At 33.0% G+C, this 16,213-nt stretch overlaps 3 protein-coding genes across 3 annotated transcripts; 1 reads left to right on the top strand and 2 right to left on the bottom strand.

The window, feature by feature from the left end:
* LOC109333311 (protein RKD5-like) lies at nucleotides 69-4,343 on the bottom strand. Its single transcript, XM_019568726.1, has 5 exons — nucleotides 4,149-4,343; nucleotides 3,691-3,940; nucleotides 2,396-2,640; nucleotides 1,480-1,694; nucleotides 69-497 (listed from the first exon to the last, which is right to left on the bottom strand). The coding sequence occupies exons 1-5, from the start codon at nucleotides 4,210-4,212 to the stop codon at nucleotides 285-287; spliced, it is 987 nt and encodes a 328-aa protein (XP_019424271.1). The 5' UTR covers nucleotides 4,213-4,343; the 3' UTR covers nucleotides 69-284.
* Nucleotides 6,173-8,109, bottom strand: LOC109333329 (heterogeneous nuclear ribonucleoprotein H2). Its single transcript, XM_019568765.1, has 2 exons — nucleotides 7,921-8,109; nucleotides 6,173-7,125 (listed from the first exon to the last, which is right to left on the bottom strand). The coding sequence occupies exons 1-2, from the start codon at nucleotides 7,935-7,937 to the stop codon at nucleotides 6,345-6,347; spliced, it is 798 nt and encodes a 265-aa protein (XP_019424310.1). The 5' UTR covers nucleotides 7,938-8,109; the 3' UTR covers nucleotides 6,173-6,344.
* Nucleotides 10,454-15,257, top strand: LOC109332334. Its single transcript, XM_019567281.1, has 8 exons — nucleotides 10,454-10,645; nucleotides 12,180-12,248; nucleotides 12,866-12,895; nucleotides 13,521-13,553; nucleotides 13,637-13,707; nucleotides 14,065-14,146; nucleotides 14,800-14,892; nucleotides 15,009-15,257. Exons 1-8 carry the CDS (start codon nucleotides 10,526-10,528, stop codon nucleotides 15,054-15,056), a joined length of 546 nt encoding a protein of 181 aa, XP_019422826.1. The 5' UTR covers nucleotides 10,454-10,525; the 3' UTR covers nucleotides 15,057-15,257.

The raw sequence follows: 16,213 nt of genomic DNA, 5'->3' as shown, positions 1-16,213 counted from the left end.
TATATATATATATATATATGAATAAAGTCAATGAAGTGGGAAATTTTAATAGTTTTGATTACCTTACATAGATGTTTAAGTCTAAAGATACTATGAATTGCAATATTGTAGTTATTGGCAACAATAATTAGAAGCAAAAGCTATACAAATTTTGGTATTTTTGGTTTCCCGCATGTATCCTCGAACTGGAAGCAATCCTGTCCGAGTCGGGAACATCCACAGGTATATGGGGCTAACTCTCCCAACGGACATTTTGTATGAAACTACATAACTTTTTAAAGGAGCTAAGTGTTGGAGAGTGTAGAAATCTGTTTTTGAAGAATTCTAGCTCTATGCCTTTTCTTGAAGATTTCTTGCCTGAATCTCTTAGTTTCATATTTTATGTCCACTGATGGTTTCCTCTCTATATTTTCTTTTTCACTCTCCAACATCCTTTTCCTCTCTGCCACTGCCTCGGCTGCAGCCTCGCCCTCCGACTCTTGTTGTCTTGCCTCTTCCTGCAGGTTTCAAACGCCTTGTAAATCGATGTTCGAGTTTCGTAGGATGTTACACAGACAGTGGAGAAGAACAAGAGTACTAAAAGACTGAAGAATACAATATCAACAACAACAACAACATCAACCAAGCCTTTTTTCTGTTAGGTGGAATCGGCTACATAAATTGAACGTTGCCATAATGCTCTATCACAAAGAATAGAGCTCAACACAAGTGGTCAAGGGATACACACGAATAATGCACCCGGCAAAATAAAATTGTGCTATACACTGTTTAAGAGGCCTTCTGTTATTGGCATAACATGCTCCAGAGAGGTTTTGTGCAATTTCATGCATTTCTCACAGTAACGTGACGACGATGATGATGCAAGGTTGCAGAGAAAATAGGAGGTGATTGCAGGAATGAAACAAAAATGTATTACATGGGGAATGTAGTAGCCGGAAAGAAAAGAAATAAAAGTGTGGCACGGTGCACAAGACTCTCACCTAGTGGGGTCTGAAGAAGATAGATGTATGTAAAAGGCAAACAACCTTACTGTTGTGCCGATGCACACCATCTATGTGCACTGGATGAAGGATATTATTGACAATTCTCTATCATTGTGTGCATTGGACAAAAACTTGTACTATGGTTTAGTGGCGACAAGTTTTTGTCCTGTACTTAATCTCCTCATTTGCATTATGGTGTCGTTCGATCATATAGATGACCCCACCTAGTAGGATAAAGGCTTGGTTGTTGTTGTACTGTCTCATAACCACTTTGAAAATCGAACATAGAACAACTAGACGTGTACTGTCCAGAACCTTAATTTCTTGCAAATCAAAGGTACCCTATATATCATGCTTAAATTTCTTTTGAATACTAAAACAATCAACAATAACGAACTCGAATAGGTATGACCAATACGCCCAAACAAAAAACATTTAAGAGCGATTCTAAGAATCATGGACGGTACTCAATAGAAAAAGGAAAGTAAGAAAGGACCTGTAGATCATGAATGAGACCGTCAAGTGATTTGATCTTCCGATGAGGCCAGCGAGGAATACCAAATTCTCTGCATTTTCTCTTGAGGACAGTTAGTCCAACATTTAGATTTCTTGAAGCTTCTATTATCGGCACATCAAAGTACTTGACCAAATCTGGTAAGGCAATTTTTGCTATGTGGTCACTGTGTGCCCTTCTTTTCTTCTCCATAATACCTGCAGCATTTCACCTTATCTGTTACGAGTTTATTTAATCTTTATAAACGGCATGGAGTTGGATACAAGATAAAGGACATGTAAGTTTGTTCTTCATATTCTCGATCCACGTATGTTTCCGCTCTATTCTTTCTTGATGATTTGACATGAATGATTTTGGCATTATGGTGATATAGTATTCATCTTTATGTAATTATCCCATTAATTTTACAACATTGGGAACATTACGAATGCAATATACATAATTTGTATTAATAATATGAATCCTTTAAAAAGAGTGAAACATCAAAAGTTTCGAAAAGAAAAGCCCGACATATGTTTCAGTCATCATAAAGCATTCCTACATCATACTAGGAAAGTATTGAGTAGTTCTATATGTAGAATTAACCAACAAGGCATTGGTTTAGTGATGTAAGGTCCCACTAGATCCTCAGATAGACCAAAAATGTCAAGGGTTCGATCTCTGGGAGCAACATTTATTGGGTGGGGCAGTCACGTACCCCGAAAGGGATTAGTTCCTTACCCATAAGATGGGGGAATACCCTTAGCTATACCAAAAAAGAACTAATCAAATTAACGGAATTCAAAACTAGCAGATTTGTAATACCTAAACTCCATAAAACATCATAATAAACTGTGCAAAATTATTTAGTGCAAATTAGTATATGTCTATTAGATTATTGAGAGTAGTGACACTTAACCTGGTAAGGTTTCAACATCAAGCTTATTGTCCAATGACTCAGACATGTCATCGTCAATAGGAAGACAATTTAGATCCTGTCGAAGCATCGGCATGGTCTTTTTTGGTGGTTGGCAATCATTTGTCTTTGCTTGGCATTCTCCTGGAGAGTCTGATGGAATACTTCTGTCTTCTGATTTACATGGCAACTCGTATATCACACGGAGATCATTGAGCAAGCCCGGAATCATCTTAAGCTTTGGATTTCTGGAAAATGAAAAGAAATAGATGTTATAAATTAATTACTTTTTAGAAACACTTGTGAACAAAATGCAGCTCGTAAAATTTAGAACTTCTAAATGATGGCATTAGGCATGGTTATGCATATAGATGGTGTTTTCATGTCACATCATGCATGAAGGAAGTTCAAAATATATAAGAATTTGGAAAATAATGTCATGTCTCTGATCTTTCCAGTGGTAATAGGTGCGCATGATATTGGTGAGTTCTATGAAAAATGAATACGACACTTGGACAGATAAAAGACAGTGGGCAGCGACAAACATATAACATGCTACAGAAAAACGGAAAGCATCATTTAACATTTAAAAAAGGTGGACCAATATGAATTATGATATTCATTGTCTTGGTTTCGCATTATCTCCTAGACTTTATGATCAACTTTATGTAAGCTTTTGAAGAGACACTTGAACATGCAGTTCGGCAAACGCTATTACGTGACCAGTTTGCTACTTTTCACATGACAAAAGCACTCATGGAAGGTCCAAGACTATGAGAGAATTGAAAACGAAGAAAAAATAGAAGGAACCAGCAAGGCCAAGCGTATTTAGCAGTAATAGTCATTCTTCCAATCATTGCTTTTCTTGTTGTGAACAAGGTCAGAAGAATCACTAATTGAAAGGTATTGGCTTCCACCAGAAAATCAGATATTAACTTCGTTAGCTCGTTCTTATCTCAACCATCTCTATTCCTAGACTCCATCCCTTTACCAACTAGACTATCATAAATTATAATACAAAATTAGCCTTTGGTTGGTGTGCCTATTCACATGGTGTACGTCGCATAGCTAGTGTTCAACAAAAAATCGGGTTGCGACAGCTAACCACAAAAAAACATAGTGATGACTCCAAATCATTTGTGAGAGGTTGAAATTGAATTCAGCCTCTTCCTAAGACACGCAGCCGGTGTTCAACCGAAAATCTAGTCACGACAGTGTACCATTCAGAGGGACTCGGTTTGCATGCATTACAATTTTACAACATCAAGGGTACAAAAAAGTTCATTAAGAATATATACCTGGAGACCAACAACAGGAATGGAATGCTGCAAAATTGAGGCCATTGATCTGTGTGAAAAGCAAATATACAAAGCCATACTCCATTCTGATACCCTTCAGAAACTTGTGAAACACAAATTTTCTGTAACCTGAGAATTGGACTAGCTTGCATTTCACCATAAGAACCACTCTCTGAAAAAACAAACTCTCTTTCAACTTCCCTTTCCTTTCCACCCCTTACTTTGTAGACATGCACACTCCTAATCAACTCTGCAAATTCAAAGTATAACACAACCCCATTATAAAAAAAATCATTTTTTTTTAATAAAAACAAAATACTTCAATCCCCACAAACCCATTATAAAAAAAATCATTTTTTTAATAAAAACAAAAACTTTAGATGAAAATGAGGAATAAAATATCAAAAAATAGAACATGGGTTAAGAAATGCATAATGGGGTTGAGTTATAGGTGTTACCTTCTCTAATGGTGTTCTTGAAGACTAAAAGAGTGGTGAGAAAAGTAGCATGTGTAGAATCCATGAAGAAGTAGAAGATAGCAGCACCATGACTATTGGATAGAGAAGAAGGAAAGTGTGCTCATAAAAGAAAAAGGGATTGAGGGAAAAATCAGATTTTTAGATTGTGTTTGCAAGTGCTTTTTAGTTTAAGGATTTTTGTCAAACAAATATATATTTTGTGGTATCCAGTAAGTAACTAATCATTTCAAAATTCGTGGTTGTATCTCTAATAAATTCGTTCCGAGGAATTGAGCCTTAACTTTTTGGTCCAATCTAATCTTGCATCACCAAACTAATACATTGTCGTTGTCTAACAAATATTTGGTAATTGTTGTTATTTTCCTTTTTTTTTCTTATATACTTTTTCTTTTTTCTTATATATTTTTCTTAATTTGTTTTCCTTTGTTCAATTTTTTCCTTTTATTTAGTTTCTTTTTTCCTTTTCAGTTTTGTGTGGGAAATCTTCAATTTTAATTTGGATCATTTTTTGTAATATTTGAAACAACTGATTTAATTGTTAATGTGGTAATAAAGTATATTTTATCTTTATCCGTTGATATATTTTTAATATTCACATTTATGAGAGGTAACTTACCTACATGTAAAATAACAAACCAAGAAAAATTAAATTGTAATGTAATTCCATCAAATCTTAGTAAAGCTAAATGTAACTTTTTTCATTTTTATTAATATTAACGTGAGAGAGAAACATAATAAAAAACTTCGTAGCCCGATATTGTAATATAATGAGATAAAAAAATGTATTTTGAATTTTTATTTCTTTTTTTACATATAAAATATTGCCACTAAGTTCTGGTTTACAAATTTGGGAAATAAATATGACATGTGTTCAAGCAAGTTTACCAATGTTCGGGTTCAACTATTAAGGAAACCAAAAATAGTGAAGTTATATAACAAAACCATTCATGTAATTCATAAAAATACAAACTTAATGAACAATAAAACTAGGGTTGTCTTATACTTTGTTAGTAATTTAGTATATACGTTTTGTTTTTAGAATAATATTGGTATTTGGTTTATCAAATTTAATCAATCTCACTTGAGGAGACAAGGATTGGGTCGAGTTGAGTACCTTAATAGCTACAACTAACATAAGGAAAAGTCCAACAATTACAAGTGATTAAAATAACATTAAATTAAATATTGAGATTTATCTTTTTAATGAGAAGCCATTTTAAATCTGCTATATGCATTATTAACCATTTTAAATCTAATATATTATACCAACAAGACATTGATCTAGTGATATAATAAGACCTTACTAGATATCCAGATCGAAAGTTCAATTTCTGGAAATGACACTTATTGACCAGGGCAGCCACAAACCTCAAAAATAATTAGTTCCTTACCCAAAAAAGATGAGGAGATACCTTTAATAGTACCAAAAAACTGTAATATGTTATTCGAAGGAGGTGAATAATAGAAGTGTAAAATAGTCCGGTCCAAACTATTCCAACTCACTCTTTTAACATGTTTCCATCAGAGTTTAGCTTAAGGGTTTTCCTTTTCTATCTATAAAGTACAATCAGACCTCCCAAGACTGTATTGTTTTATTCATCCTTTGAATGCATAAAAGAGGTTTGATGTAAACTCCTTAAGCTAAACACCAATGAAAATATTGTTACCTTGCTGTTGTTCCTTCATGGTACCACAGAAAAAGCAGATCCTCGTGCACCCAGATGCACACTGGGAGCATGAACCAATGAACTTCAATGACTATGAATGAATGAAGCTCACAAAAAGACAAAGTCTAAGAAATTCAGTAATGGCATAAACAATGGATCAAGGTTCATTTGTTTATTAGTAACTTAGGTATGGAAAATCATGTTGGTATAAACTGGTCCAATCATTGATGCAGTGCTTTAGCTAAATGATCATGTTTAGCTGAGGCCTGCATAGTTGAAATCAACATTGAAGTCTAGAAAGGAGCCACTGAGATTACACATTTTAACAGCCACATGTATTCTATAAAGCTCTTTCTATTAATAATGGAATTACACATTCAAATATAACCAGCATGTCCAACTAATATTCAAAGCATACAATCTAAAATTAAAAACAATGTACTAACACCACAAAGTATAACCGGGTTTAAAGACTAAACAAGATATGTCCCTGGGGATATTATCTCGATTACTGCCTTGATCTTGACTCTGCCCTTCTAGCTTCGTCGGGTGTAGAAGGAAACAGCTCCACGTACCTTGATCCAATTGTCATTTTATCCTTGCACATTGCTCTCTTAGCTTCCTCGGCAGAAACAAACTCCACATATGCCTCTCCGGTAGCTTTCCCATCTGGGCGGCATCCAATGTGTACCCTGTCTTCTAGAAGCTTGAAATCTTTGAAAAATTCAACAATTTGAGATTTGGTCACTAAAAACGGAAGTCCACGCATCTTCAATATCTCACTGTATTCCAATTGGTCCTTATCGCTGAACCTCTTGGACCGGGATGGAGGAGGGCTTCCATGGTAGTCATTATCATAAATTCCTTCGTAGTTGACCTCAGCAGCAACAGCATTGTAGTAATCCTGCTTCTTGCACCTGAACACTTCCACATATCTGCGACCCATGTTCTGACGATCTCTCTGCAAAGCAAATTCAACCTGCATTGGTCCTGCAAAGACAACAAAGGCCTCCCCAGAGAACCGTCCACTCTTGTTGACTAGCAACACATCCACGATGGACATTCCAGCAAAGAACTTCAAAATGTCAATATCAGTGCAGTTAAATGGAAGCCCCCTGAGACGAACCACCGGAAAAGGAGGAGGAGGCTGGAAACCACCAGCATATCCATAAGGTTGAAAGCTGCCTGCTCCGCTGCTCACTGCGAAGTATGGATTGGATTCCATCATTCTTTGTCTCTTTGAGCCAACCTCGTACCCGTCCGAAACCCCCCCGCTTCCCAACATTGCCCTTCAATTTCCATACCCAAAAAATAAAAAATTCCCCACTCAACATGTTAATAAATCCAAACCCAACCCAACGTTTCCCACACCCAACTTTAATTCCTAATGCCATAAATTTAATCATATCACAAAATACAAATCCTAAAACCAAACAAGATAAAAGAAAGTAACACACTATAAACCAGTTATACTAGATGAACCAAATCTATTTTTTTCACCCATAAAATATTTAGCAACTCAAACATCAAAAAGCAATATGCCTACCAACAAGGCATTGGTTTAGTGGTGCAAGACGCACTAGATCCTCGGATAAACAAAAAGGTCAATCAAGTGTTCAATTCCTGAGAGCGTCACTTGTCGGGAGAGAGTCACATAATCCGAAGGGGCTTACCAATAAGGTGAGTTGAGGAGATACCCTTTGTTATACTAAAAAAACAATAGTCCTAAGCCTAACACTAAATTAATAAAGCTTCAAAGGTTTAAATAAATAAAAATGCATAAAAAAAAATCCAGTTCAATACAATCTTCTTGGATTACGAAAATACAGATGTTTTAACACACTCTCAATTTTGAAAGTTATATATATATCTACAAATTCATTGGATGAAAAATTTCACAAAAACAATAAATGAATCAAGACATGTAAAGTTTACCTTAGTAGCCATAGAAAATAAACTATTACTGTGTATTTTCACAAAATTTATCAACAAATAGGTGAATTTTAAAGCATCATCACCACATAAAAATCAAAACACGATCTGAAGAAAGAAAGAGAAAAAAGATAAAGTTGTTAAGGACTTACCCTCTGGGACCGTACATATCGGATAATGATGGAGGAAAAGAAGAATCGGTATAAGGAGGAAAACGAAATGGATCCAGAGCTGCGATTGAAAGAGGAATGAAGAGAAGATGAAGAATCAGAAAACCCTAAAAAGCTAGGGTTACAAACAATATACACTGCGCAATGCGCACCCCGTTCAATTTAGGTTATTTACTTTCCTTTTCACTCATTTCGAGTTTTTATTTTTTAATTTTTAATTTTCTATTATTGCTTTCTTTTGTTCTACACGCCACGTTTTTTCAATGGCCGCTTAGATCAAAGGGTATAAGAAATTCATATGCTGGTAAATATATTATCTACCGATTCTCGAGATTTTGGAGGGGAACGAATGGAAATGGAAGGCTTGTGAGCCATAAAATACACTTGTGAGATGACTCTCAAGGCTTCTCTTTCCATTATTTACCCTCCAAAATTCAACTCTCAAACAAAATTCAACTCTCAAACATGTCCTGTTTCAACTCAACTCATAACAAAGAAAACATTGGTCTAATGGTGTAAGAACACTGAATTTTTAAAGTTGAAAATTCGATTTCTATGAGCAATACTTATTAAGAGAGACAACCGTGAATCACAATATGGATTAGTTCCTTATCCAAAAAGATAATAAAATATTTTAGTAATACCAACAAAAATTCTTCAACTCACAATAAAATAACATATAACAGCAAGTGATACTTACCTTATTTAATGGTTATTTTATAGGTAATATATTTCACCTTCTTGTTTAATAGTGAGATATATCATTGAGTTTTTAAGGTAGACACTAGAGAATCATTTTATTTATAAAAATATTTGGACACAATAATAAAATATAATATTTATACACTGATAATATAAAATTATATATAACTAGTGTATAATAAAAAAAGATTTAATAACGATTAAAAAAGAATAGTAATTAGTATAAAAACTTTTATATTATTGATAAATTCATATTTTTTTATTAAAAAGATGAGTGAATTTTTACAAGTCACACATCCATGTAAATAAATCACACTTTTTATTTATTTTCTATTAATACACCCTCCATAAGACAAAATATACATTCAAATAGGTACTCATCTATGTGAATATAAAATTATATTGTCATGAATACATTTACCAAATTGTTGCCCAAATGAAAGTTTTTGACTTCCTGGGCTTTGGTTCAACACTTCAACTAGCGATAATTGATGCATCTCTATCACAAAATAGTTAATTGATATAATTAATAAAATTTTGATAATATTTTTAAATTTTACTTTTAAATGTAATTATCTCGGAACATAATATATTGGATATGTTTCATGATAAGATAAGTTATTACTTATTATTGATAAATCAAATTTCCACTTTTACCTTGTTAGGATATAAAGCATTTTTTCACTTAGATAAAAACTAACTAACAACAACCAACTGCCACAAAATATTTGAATATGAGAATAAGATAGTGATAAGGTTTATGACTTTCGGGTTAGGGCCGAAACAAGTCGAACTGAATCGAATTAGAGTTCAGTTCAATAATGATTGGTTTGATTCGAAACTCGACTCGTGTTCGATTCGAGTTATTTTTTAACTTAAGTTCGGCTCGGTTAAAGTTCGCGAACAGTTTGGCTCAATTTGAATTGGTTCATTTAAACAACTCAAATAGTTATTTCATTTTTAAAAAATACTATAAAAAGGTTTTACTTATATAAATAAAATATAGTTTATAAATGTAATAACAATAAATATGAAAATAATGCATGGATCATAAAAATTAATTTATATACATAAATATATATCGAGTTAACTCATGAACCTAACGAGCCGAACTGTATTCAACTTAAATTCAACTCGTTTATTTATCGAACTCAATTTCCAGCTCAAATTCGACTCATCTGGGTCATGAACCAAGTTTATCGAGCTACATAACAAATCGAGTTTCGAACGAATATTGAGTTGGTTCTGTTTATTGTCAGTCATGCTTTAAGTTATGAGATTTGATAAATAAATTAAGTGAGAGCCTAATTTTTTTGGTACTATCAAGCTTATCCCTCATATTTTTTGGATAACAAACTAATCTCTTTCTGGATTTGCATTCACATAAATCAAACAAATATCATTCACAGAAATCGAACTTTCAACATTAGTAATACACTAGTGCCTAATTTTTTTTATACATAGGAAATTACAAAAGCAAAACTACAATAAAAGAGATATCTAAATCACAATAAATTTGACACAAAAATGAAATTGAATCAAAGTTCTAGAACTGATGTTGTGAGTCAATTTCATTAGAGAATAATATCTATACATTATCATTTTAAATATAATATCTATACATTATCAATTTAAAGATTTATGCATACTTATTATATTGTTCACTATTCATTCATATTACTCTACTTTTTACGAAGAGGATAAAACTCATAAACAGTCGGTAAATATATTTTTTTTCATTAATTTTTTTAGGTTTGAAAATAAAAAAATGCGGGAAAAAGTAGATATATAAAAGGTAAGGGTTGATTCGATTTCTCTCACTCTGAAAAACCCTTAACTTCGTAAATGTAAGAACTTTTCTATTGGATCTTTGATTCTAACCAAAATGGACAAAATTTCCGAAACCAATGACAATTCTTCTGTTGGAATCGGATCCAGATTCTCTGATTTCAACAAGTCCTTCAAATTCGCACTTCGTTCTTTGCTCACTGCATGCTCAAAGGAGGTATGTTACACACTTCATCATTCTTTCATTTCTCTCTGAATTATGTGTTTCTTTTTACTGATTTTAATTTTGGGTATGTGAGAAACTTAGTGGGGAATAATGGGCATGGAAAAAAATTCAACCTTTTATCTTTGGATTTTGCCAATAAGAATAAAATTGATAAACTTTGTAACTATGATTCTCTTATAGTGATTTGGGCAGAAACTTTTTTGTGGGAAGCTTGAAAGAGGGTTTTAGCCTAGTCAAACCAAACAAGAACATAAACGTTGTTAAAACCATTTCATACTGGCCAGTTCAAAACCGGTACTTGTACGGTACAATAATTATACCGGTCAATACCGGCTAAAACTGGTCAAAACCAGTCACACCAGCCGATTTTCAATTGAACCGTAGCGGTTGGACCGTTTTTTATTTAAAGTTAATCTTTTAATGAAAATAAAAAAACACTGGTTTTTATTGATTTTTCAACCTTAATTCCCCGCCCGGTATGCGGTTTAATTAGTGAACCATCGGTTGAACTGCTATAGTACTATACCATTATCCTAACTGGTTTGATGACTGGTACGGTATTAAAAACTCTTGGAAGTGATTTTAATAAAAAATGTTCATTTTTTAAGATAAAAAGACTAGACAAACAGTACCTTAATTCTCGTAATTGGATTTCCAACATCTGATTTGTGTTTCATTTTTCTATTCTTAAACGGTTCTTACAAACAAAACGTTTGTCCAATGGTGTAAGATAATGTTAGATCTGAGGGTTTGGTTCCTCGAAAGGGATTATTTCCTTAAGGGTGCAGGTATACCCTTGTTAGTACCAATAAAAAACTGTTAGTACTTTTTTTTCTTTTCATTTTGGTTTTATGGAGCTTCTAGTGGACCTAAGGGGATCAAGGAAAATGAGAAATGAACTGTTGCTATTTGCCACACCTTATGCCTTAGTCTTTTAGCGATGGCGTGGAGAAGTTTGTTGATGAGTTCGGCTTGCTGCTTAGCCGTTAAACTAGATGACATTGCCAATTATAAAGCTAAGCCGAAAGGAACTTTTGAAGATATGCATGAATCAGAATTTTGAATGCAAGATGTGGATGATACTTGATTGGAAAGTTGTGTACTATTCTTAAACCATAATTTATTCGATAATACCATCCGATACATGCATTAAAGAAGACAACTCGGTAACTCACTTCATAATTGTGTGGTATCACTCTGGTTTACTTTTACTCACTAGCAATAGCATGATTTATGTGACTAGTTCAGATCAAATGTTTTTGCAATAAAAAGTTAGTCTTGACACATTTGCGTTCATAATACGGGCTGGTAAATAATGGCCGAGTTACATTCATAGTTACACACTTTTTGAGATAGATTGCTCAACAACTTCGAATTATGTATATATTTTTCTCTTAATCCGAAAGATGTGATCAGAGCATGTGAGTATAAAGGCTGTGATAAATACATTTATAGATATATCTCAGTTGGATTCGGCTTTCACAATGGCTGTATATTGATACAATGTCTCTGTTTTAATTTGAAGGAATTTTATAAAGCATTTTCAAGCTTCGGTAGGACTGAAAAAGAGTCGCTTCATCGCCTATATCTTCAGGTATGAATGTATGATCTATTGATATTAACCTTTTCAGATTATTATTATATTCTTAAATGCTACGTTAAGGTTTACAAAAAAAGTAGGAATGTTACATTCATCTAGGTTATCATGTTGTATCTCTACTTTTCTAAATCACTTACAAGTCTGGAATTAGGGCAGTGATCCTACTGGATCTCACCGAGTTCTGTTTGATAGTTAATCTGATTCAAATTTAAGTATCGGAAAACTCCAGGGTTCCAATTTTGGTTAGAAATCGTTTATATAAGTTCATCATTCACTTAATATTATTTGTATCAAAAGGTCAGGCTATTAGGTATGATTGTATGAACATGAGTTCAATTTGAAAAAATCTTGTTAACATAAGATTAGTAACGTCGTATTATTTTTTTCGGGTGAAATTAGTAATCTCGAATTTGATATGAGATTTAAACTGCTTGAAGACATTATGCTCTTTAACATCTGTCTTTTAGCTTATGAAGGGAACTACTATACATCATTCCTCTCATCTCAATTGCGTAACCATGAATTCCCGTTTTTATATTTCAAATTGCGAAGCATTACGAAATGCTGGAAGTTTCTCTGTTCGCTAATGTCCATTTATGTAAACTTTTCAGGTCATTACGTCTTTGCATGAAAACATAGAGGTATGTTTGTTATAATTGCAGACAGTGGTAAATATGTTAGATATATTATTTCAGCTTTATTGCATAATATAAAAATTCGATGCCTCTTATCTTGCAACATTCGGGGATGCTACTAAATATCGCTTTTGATATATGTTCTCTGTTATCCCGATTTCTTCATGACATTTTTTCTTTATCTTATAAGCTGTTTTGAATGCTTTGTTTAATTTTTATTTTCAACTGTTTTTAATCCCTTAAGTGTATTTTTAATTTTATATACAATTTAAAACCACTAAAGTACCCAAGAAATTGTTGTTATTATCATTATTATTTCTTTGTTTTTTTATAAAACTTGAAACGTGTTAGTTAGCATATATTTAGTATTGAAGATGCAACAGAAGTTCATAAGAATATCTTACCCTGATTCAGTTTATTCTTAAAATGGATGTTTTTGATATAGAGAATTCTTCTGAATATAATTACAAACTGTTTTTGGTAGTTGTTTTCTGTCTAATTGTTTTGAAAACTTCGTTTATTTTTTCTGATCACTTGTTTCTGATCCCGTTAGCATTACTTAGATAGCACTTTGAATTTCTTTGTTTATACGAACGAAAATTCTGAATGCTGTCTCAACTATTTCTTACAGGATGAATTTGAGTCAATCTGTCTTCGAACACAGGTATTACCTGTGTACTTGACTATTGTATGTGTTCACCATTAAATCTTAGTTAGTCTGCCATTTAAGGTTCATCTTTCATACAGGTGGGAGCCACTTTTGATGCAGTCGAGGAAATTGTTGAAGAACGAGAACTGGATCTCTTGTCTTCGAATAGGTATTATTATCACCATCTGGTTTTGTCCACTATAGCTGTCTTCAAGTCGGATCTATGCATCATTGTTACATATGTGAGATGGTTATGTTAAGAAAATGTCATTCATGTTGAACTTTCGAAGGAACAAGTAATGTGTCTTAGGTAGAAAAGGTCTTGAACCTTAAAAAAAAATCGGTAGTTACTCTCATTTTAATCTGTGTAGATAGTGGTGTGCCTTCAGTGTTTATCCTTGGGGACTTGCAATGATTTAAAGCAAGATATTTATTAAATTTGACTGCTTTTCGTATTATTTATTGGCCTTTCCGTTAAGTTTGTCGGTTATTTAAACTTAATAGAGGTGAGTTGTTATGAATGTAGGAGTAACATGATGGATGTTGCTGAGAATCTATCTACAGCTAAGAAGAATGAACTCCAACACTTAATGCAAATGGTGCAAGCGGTGAGTATACGACCTACATACATCCTTATCAGATTACGCTGAAAGTGGGACTGTAGCCGAAACTTATTCTATGGTTGGAGAAATGTACATCGAGTCATTTGACACAACATTTTCACACAAATCCATCTCCTTACTTATCATGTTTCAACCCCCGTAAAAGGAGAAATATGCTCGCCTTCCTGTTTGGTTTGGTTCCGTATAACTATTTTCATTTTAAGCATGACTTCAACATGCAGTCCCAATTGGGGTTGCAGCTGTGTCATAATGACAGAAATTTTGGACAATCGCAGGAAAATTCCGCTGTAGTCACGATTATGGATGCTTAGACCTCCATTACGGCAATATTGCAGCCGCAACTGCAGTCGTGGATCGCAATATAAAACCCTGTTCACAAGTCAATAACATAGCCAACATTTTTCTTTTTTTGGATGTGTCGAATATAAAAATAATTGTTCACTTTGTTATATACTATATTTTCAGAAGGAATTCATTGTATAGACCCGAAAAGCTTATGTCTTGAACTTGGAGCAAAGTAAATTTGACCATGCTACTAAAGAAACTGTCTCAAAAGAATTGAAACTACCCTTATCTTAACAAGTTTGTTTTCTTTGCCTTGTATATTCAATTGCTCTAACTAGCATCTCATTTTGTAGGGAGAGGAACATAATCGAATGCTTCGAAATCGACTGCAACTCGTTAAGGAAAGCAAACAAGCCTTGTCGGGTTCTTCACAAGCTGTTGAAAAGGTAGAAGTTTAGTTAACTTTGCAAAAGTTTATGAATTATGATTAGTTATAGTGGTTTTTGGCTGATATATTTATGGTTCATTTTGTTGTTTGCATTATACTATACTCAATTCACAGTTCAGGAGCATGAATTTAGATTATGGGGCCAGCAAGGGTGATGTATAACTTGTCTACCACATGTTCTTCTCTAAATTAAGGTTCATCTTCTGATAGATCATTTCCGGGTTTATGGCGCGAAGCTACCGAAGATTGAAACATTCATGGGAACAATCTTGCCTTGTTTTTCTTTGTTTTGTGATAATGTAAAGAGATAGAACTGAAGATTTTAGTTTAGTCTTGTCCAGCTTTATGAATTTTCTTTCATATATTGTGTGTTTATTTTTCTTATTTACATAAAAACTCTATGATTAAAAAAATCACTTTAAGAGGATGCATTCCAATATTCTCAAGGCAATTCTTATGTGACATTAAGGGTGTTTTCGATTTTCCTGGTACTATCAGGTATTTCCTAACCTTTTTGCGTTAGGAACTAATACTTTTTGGGATGCGTGACTACTCTTCCTAACAAATATTGCTCTTAAGGATCGTATTCTTCACCTTTTGGTCGTTATAGAGATTTAGCGGACCTTATATTATTATTTGTGACAAATTTATATATATATATATATATATACAATAATAATTCAGTTTTTATCCCGCTAGATGGAGCCGACTATATAGATCAAATAAAATTATAATGGTATATCATAAATCATGTATATCGTTAAAACATTGATATAAGTTTTTCTTAATTATTTTGTTTATGTTTTTTTTGTATCCCTCTTCTTTTGGGAATTGCCCTAGTTTTCTTCACACATGTCTAAATCACCTAACGTGTGATTTTACCATTTTTTTTAATAATAGGAGTTACTTCAACTTTTTTACTAATATATTCATTTCTGATTCTATCTTGTCTAGTGTGTCAACTCATCTATTATCCAGTGGATATTTTATTGTTCGACTTTCAATTGCATATAACATTGTAGGTTTTATAACCATGCGATAAAACTTTACCTCAATCTTCATTTGTATATTTTTATCACATATAACATAGAAACATTCTGTCATTTCACCCTTAGCTGTTTCAACATATGATTGATCCAATATACCTAAATCTATTAATTTCTGGAATCATATGTTTCTTAATCTTTGCATCTATAATCAATTTTATTTGTCTCTTGTTAAACTAACACTCCATATAACCCATTTTAATTCAACTTATATAAAATCCACATATTTCTAAAGTTTATTTCCCAATTTTTACCATTTAATCTTCTTTCAAC

This window comes from Lupinus angustifolius, chromosome LG18, assembly GCF_001865875.1.
Source record: "Lupinus angustifolius cultivar Tanjil chromosome LG18, LupAngTanjil_v1.0, whole genome shotgun sequence".
Taxonomy (NCBI): domain Eukaryota; kingdom Viridiplantae; phylum Streptophyta; class Magnoliopsida; order Fabales; family Fabaceae; genus Lupinus; species Lupinus angustifolius.
The sequence above is the reverse complement of the archived record's forward strand: the minus strand, read 5'-3'. Positions and strand labels throughout refer to the sequence as shown.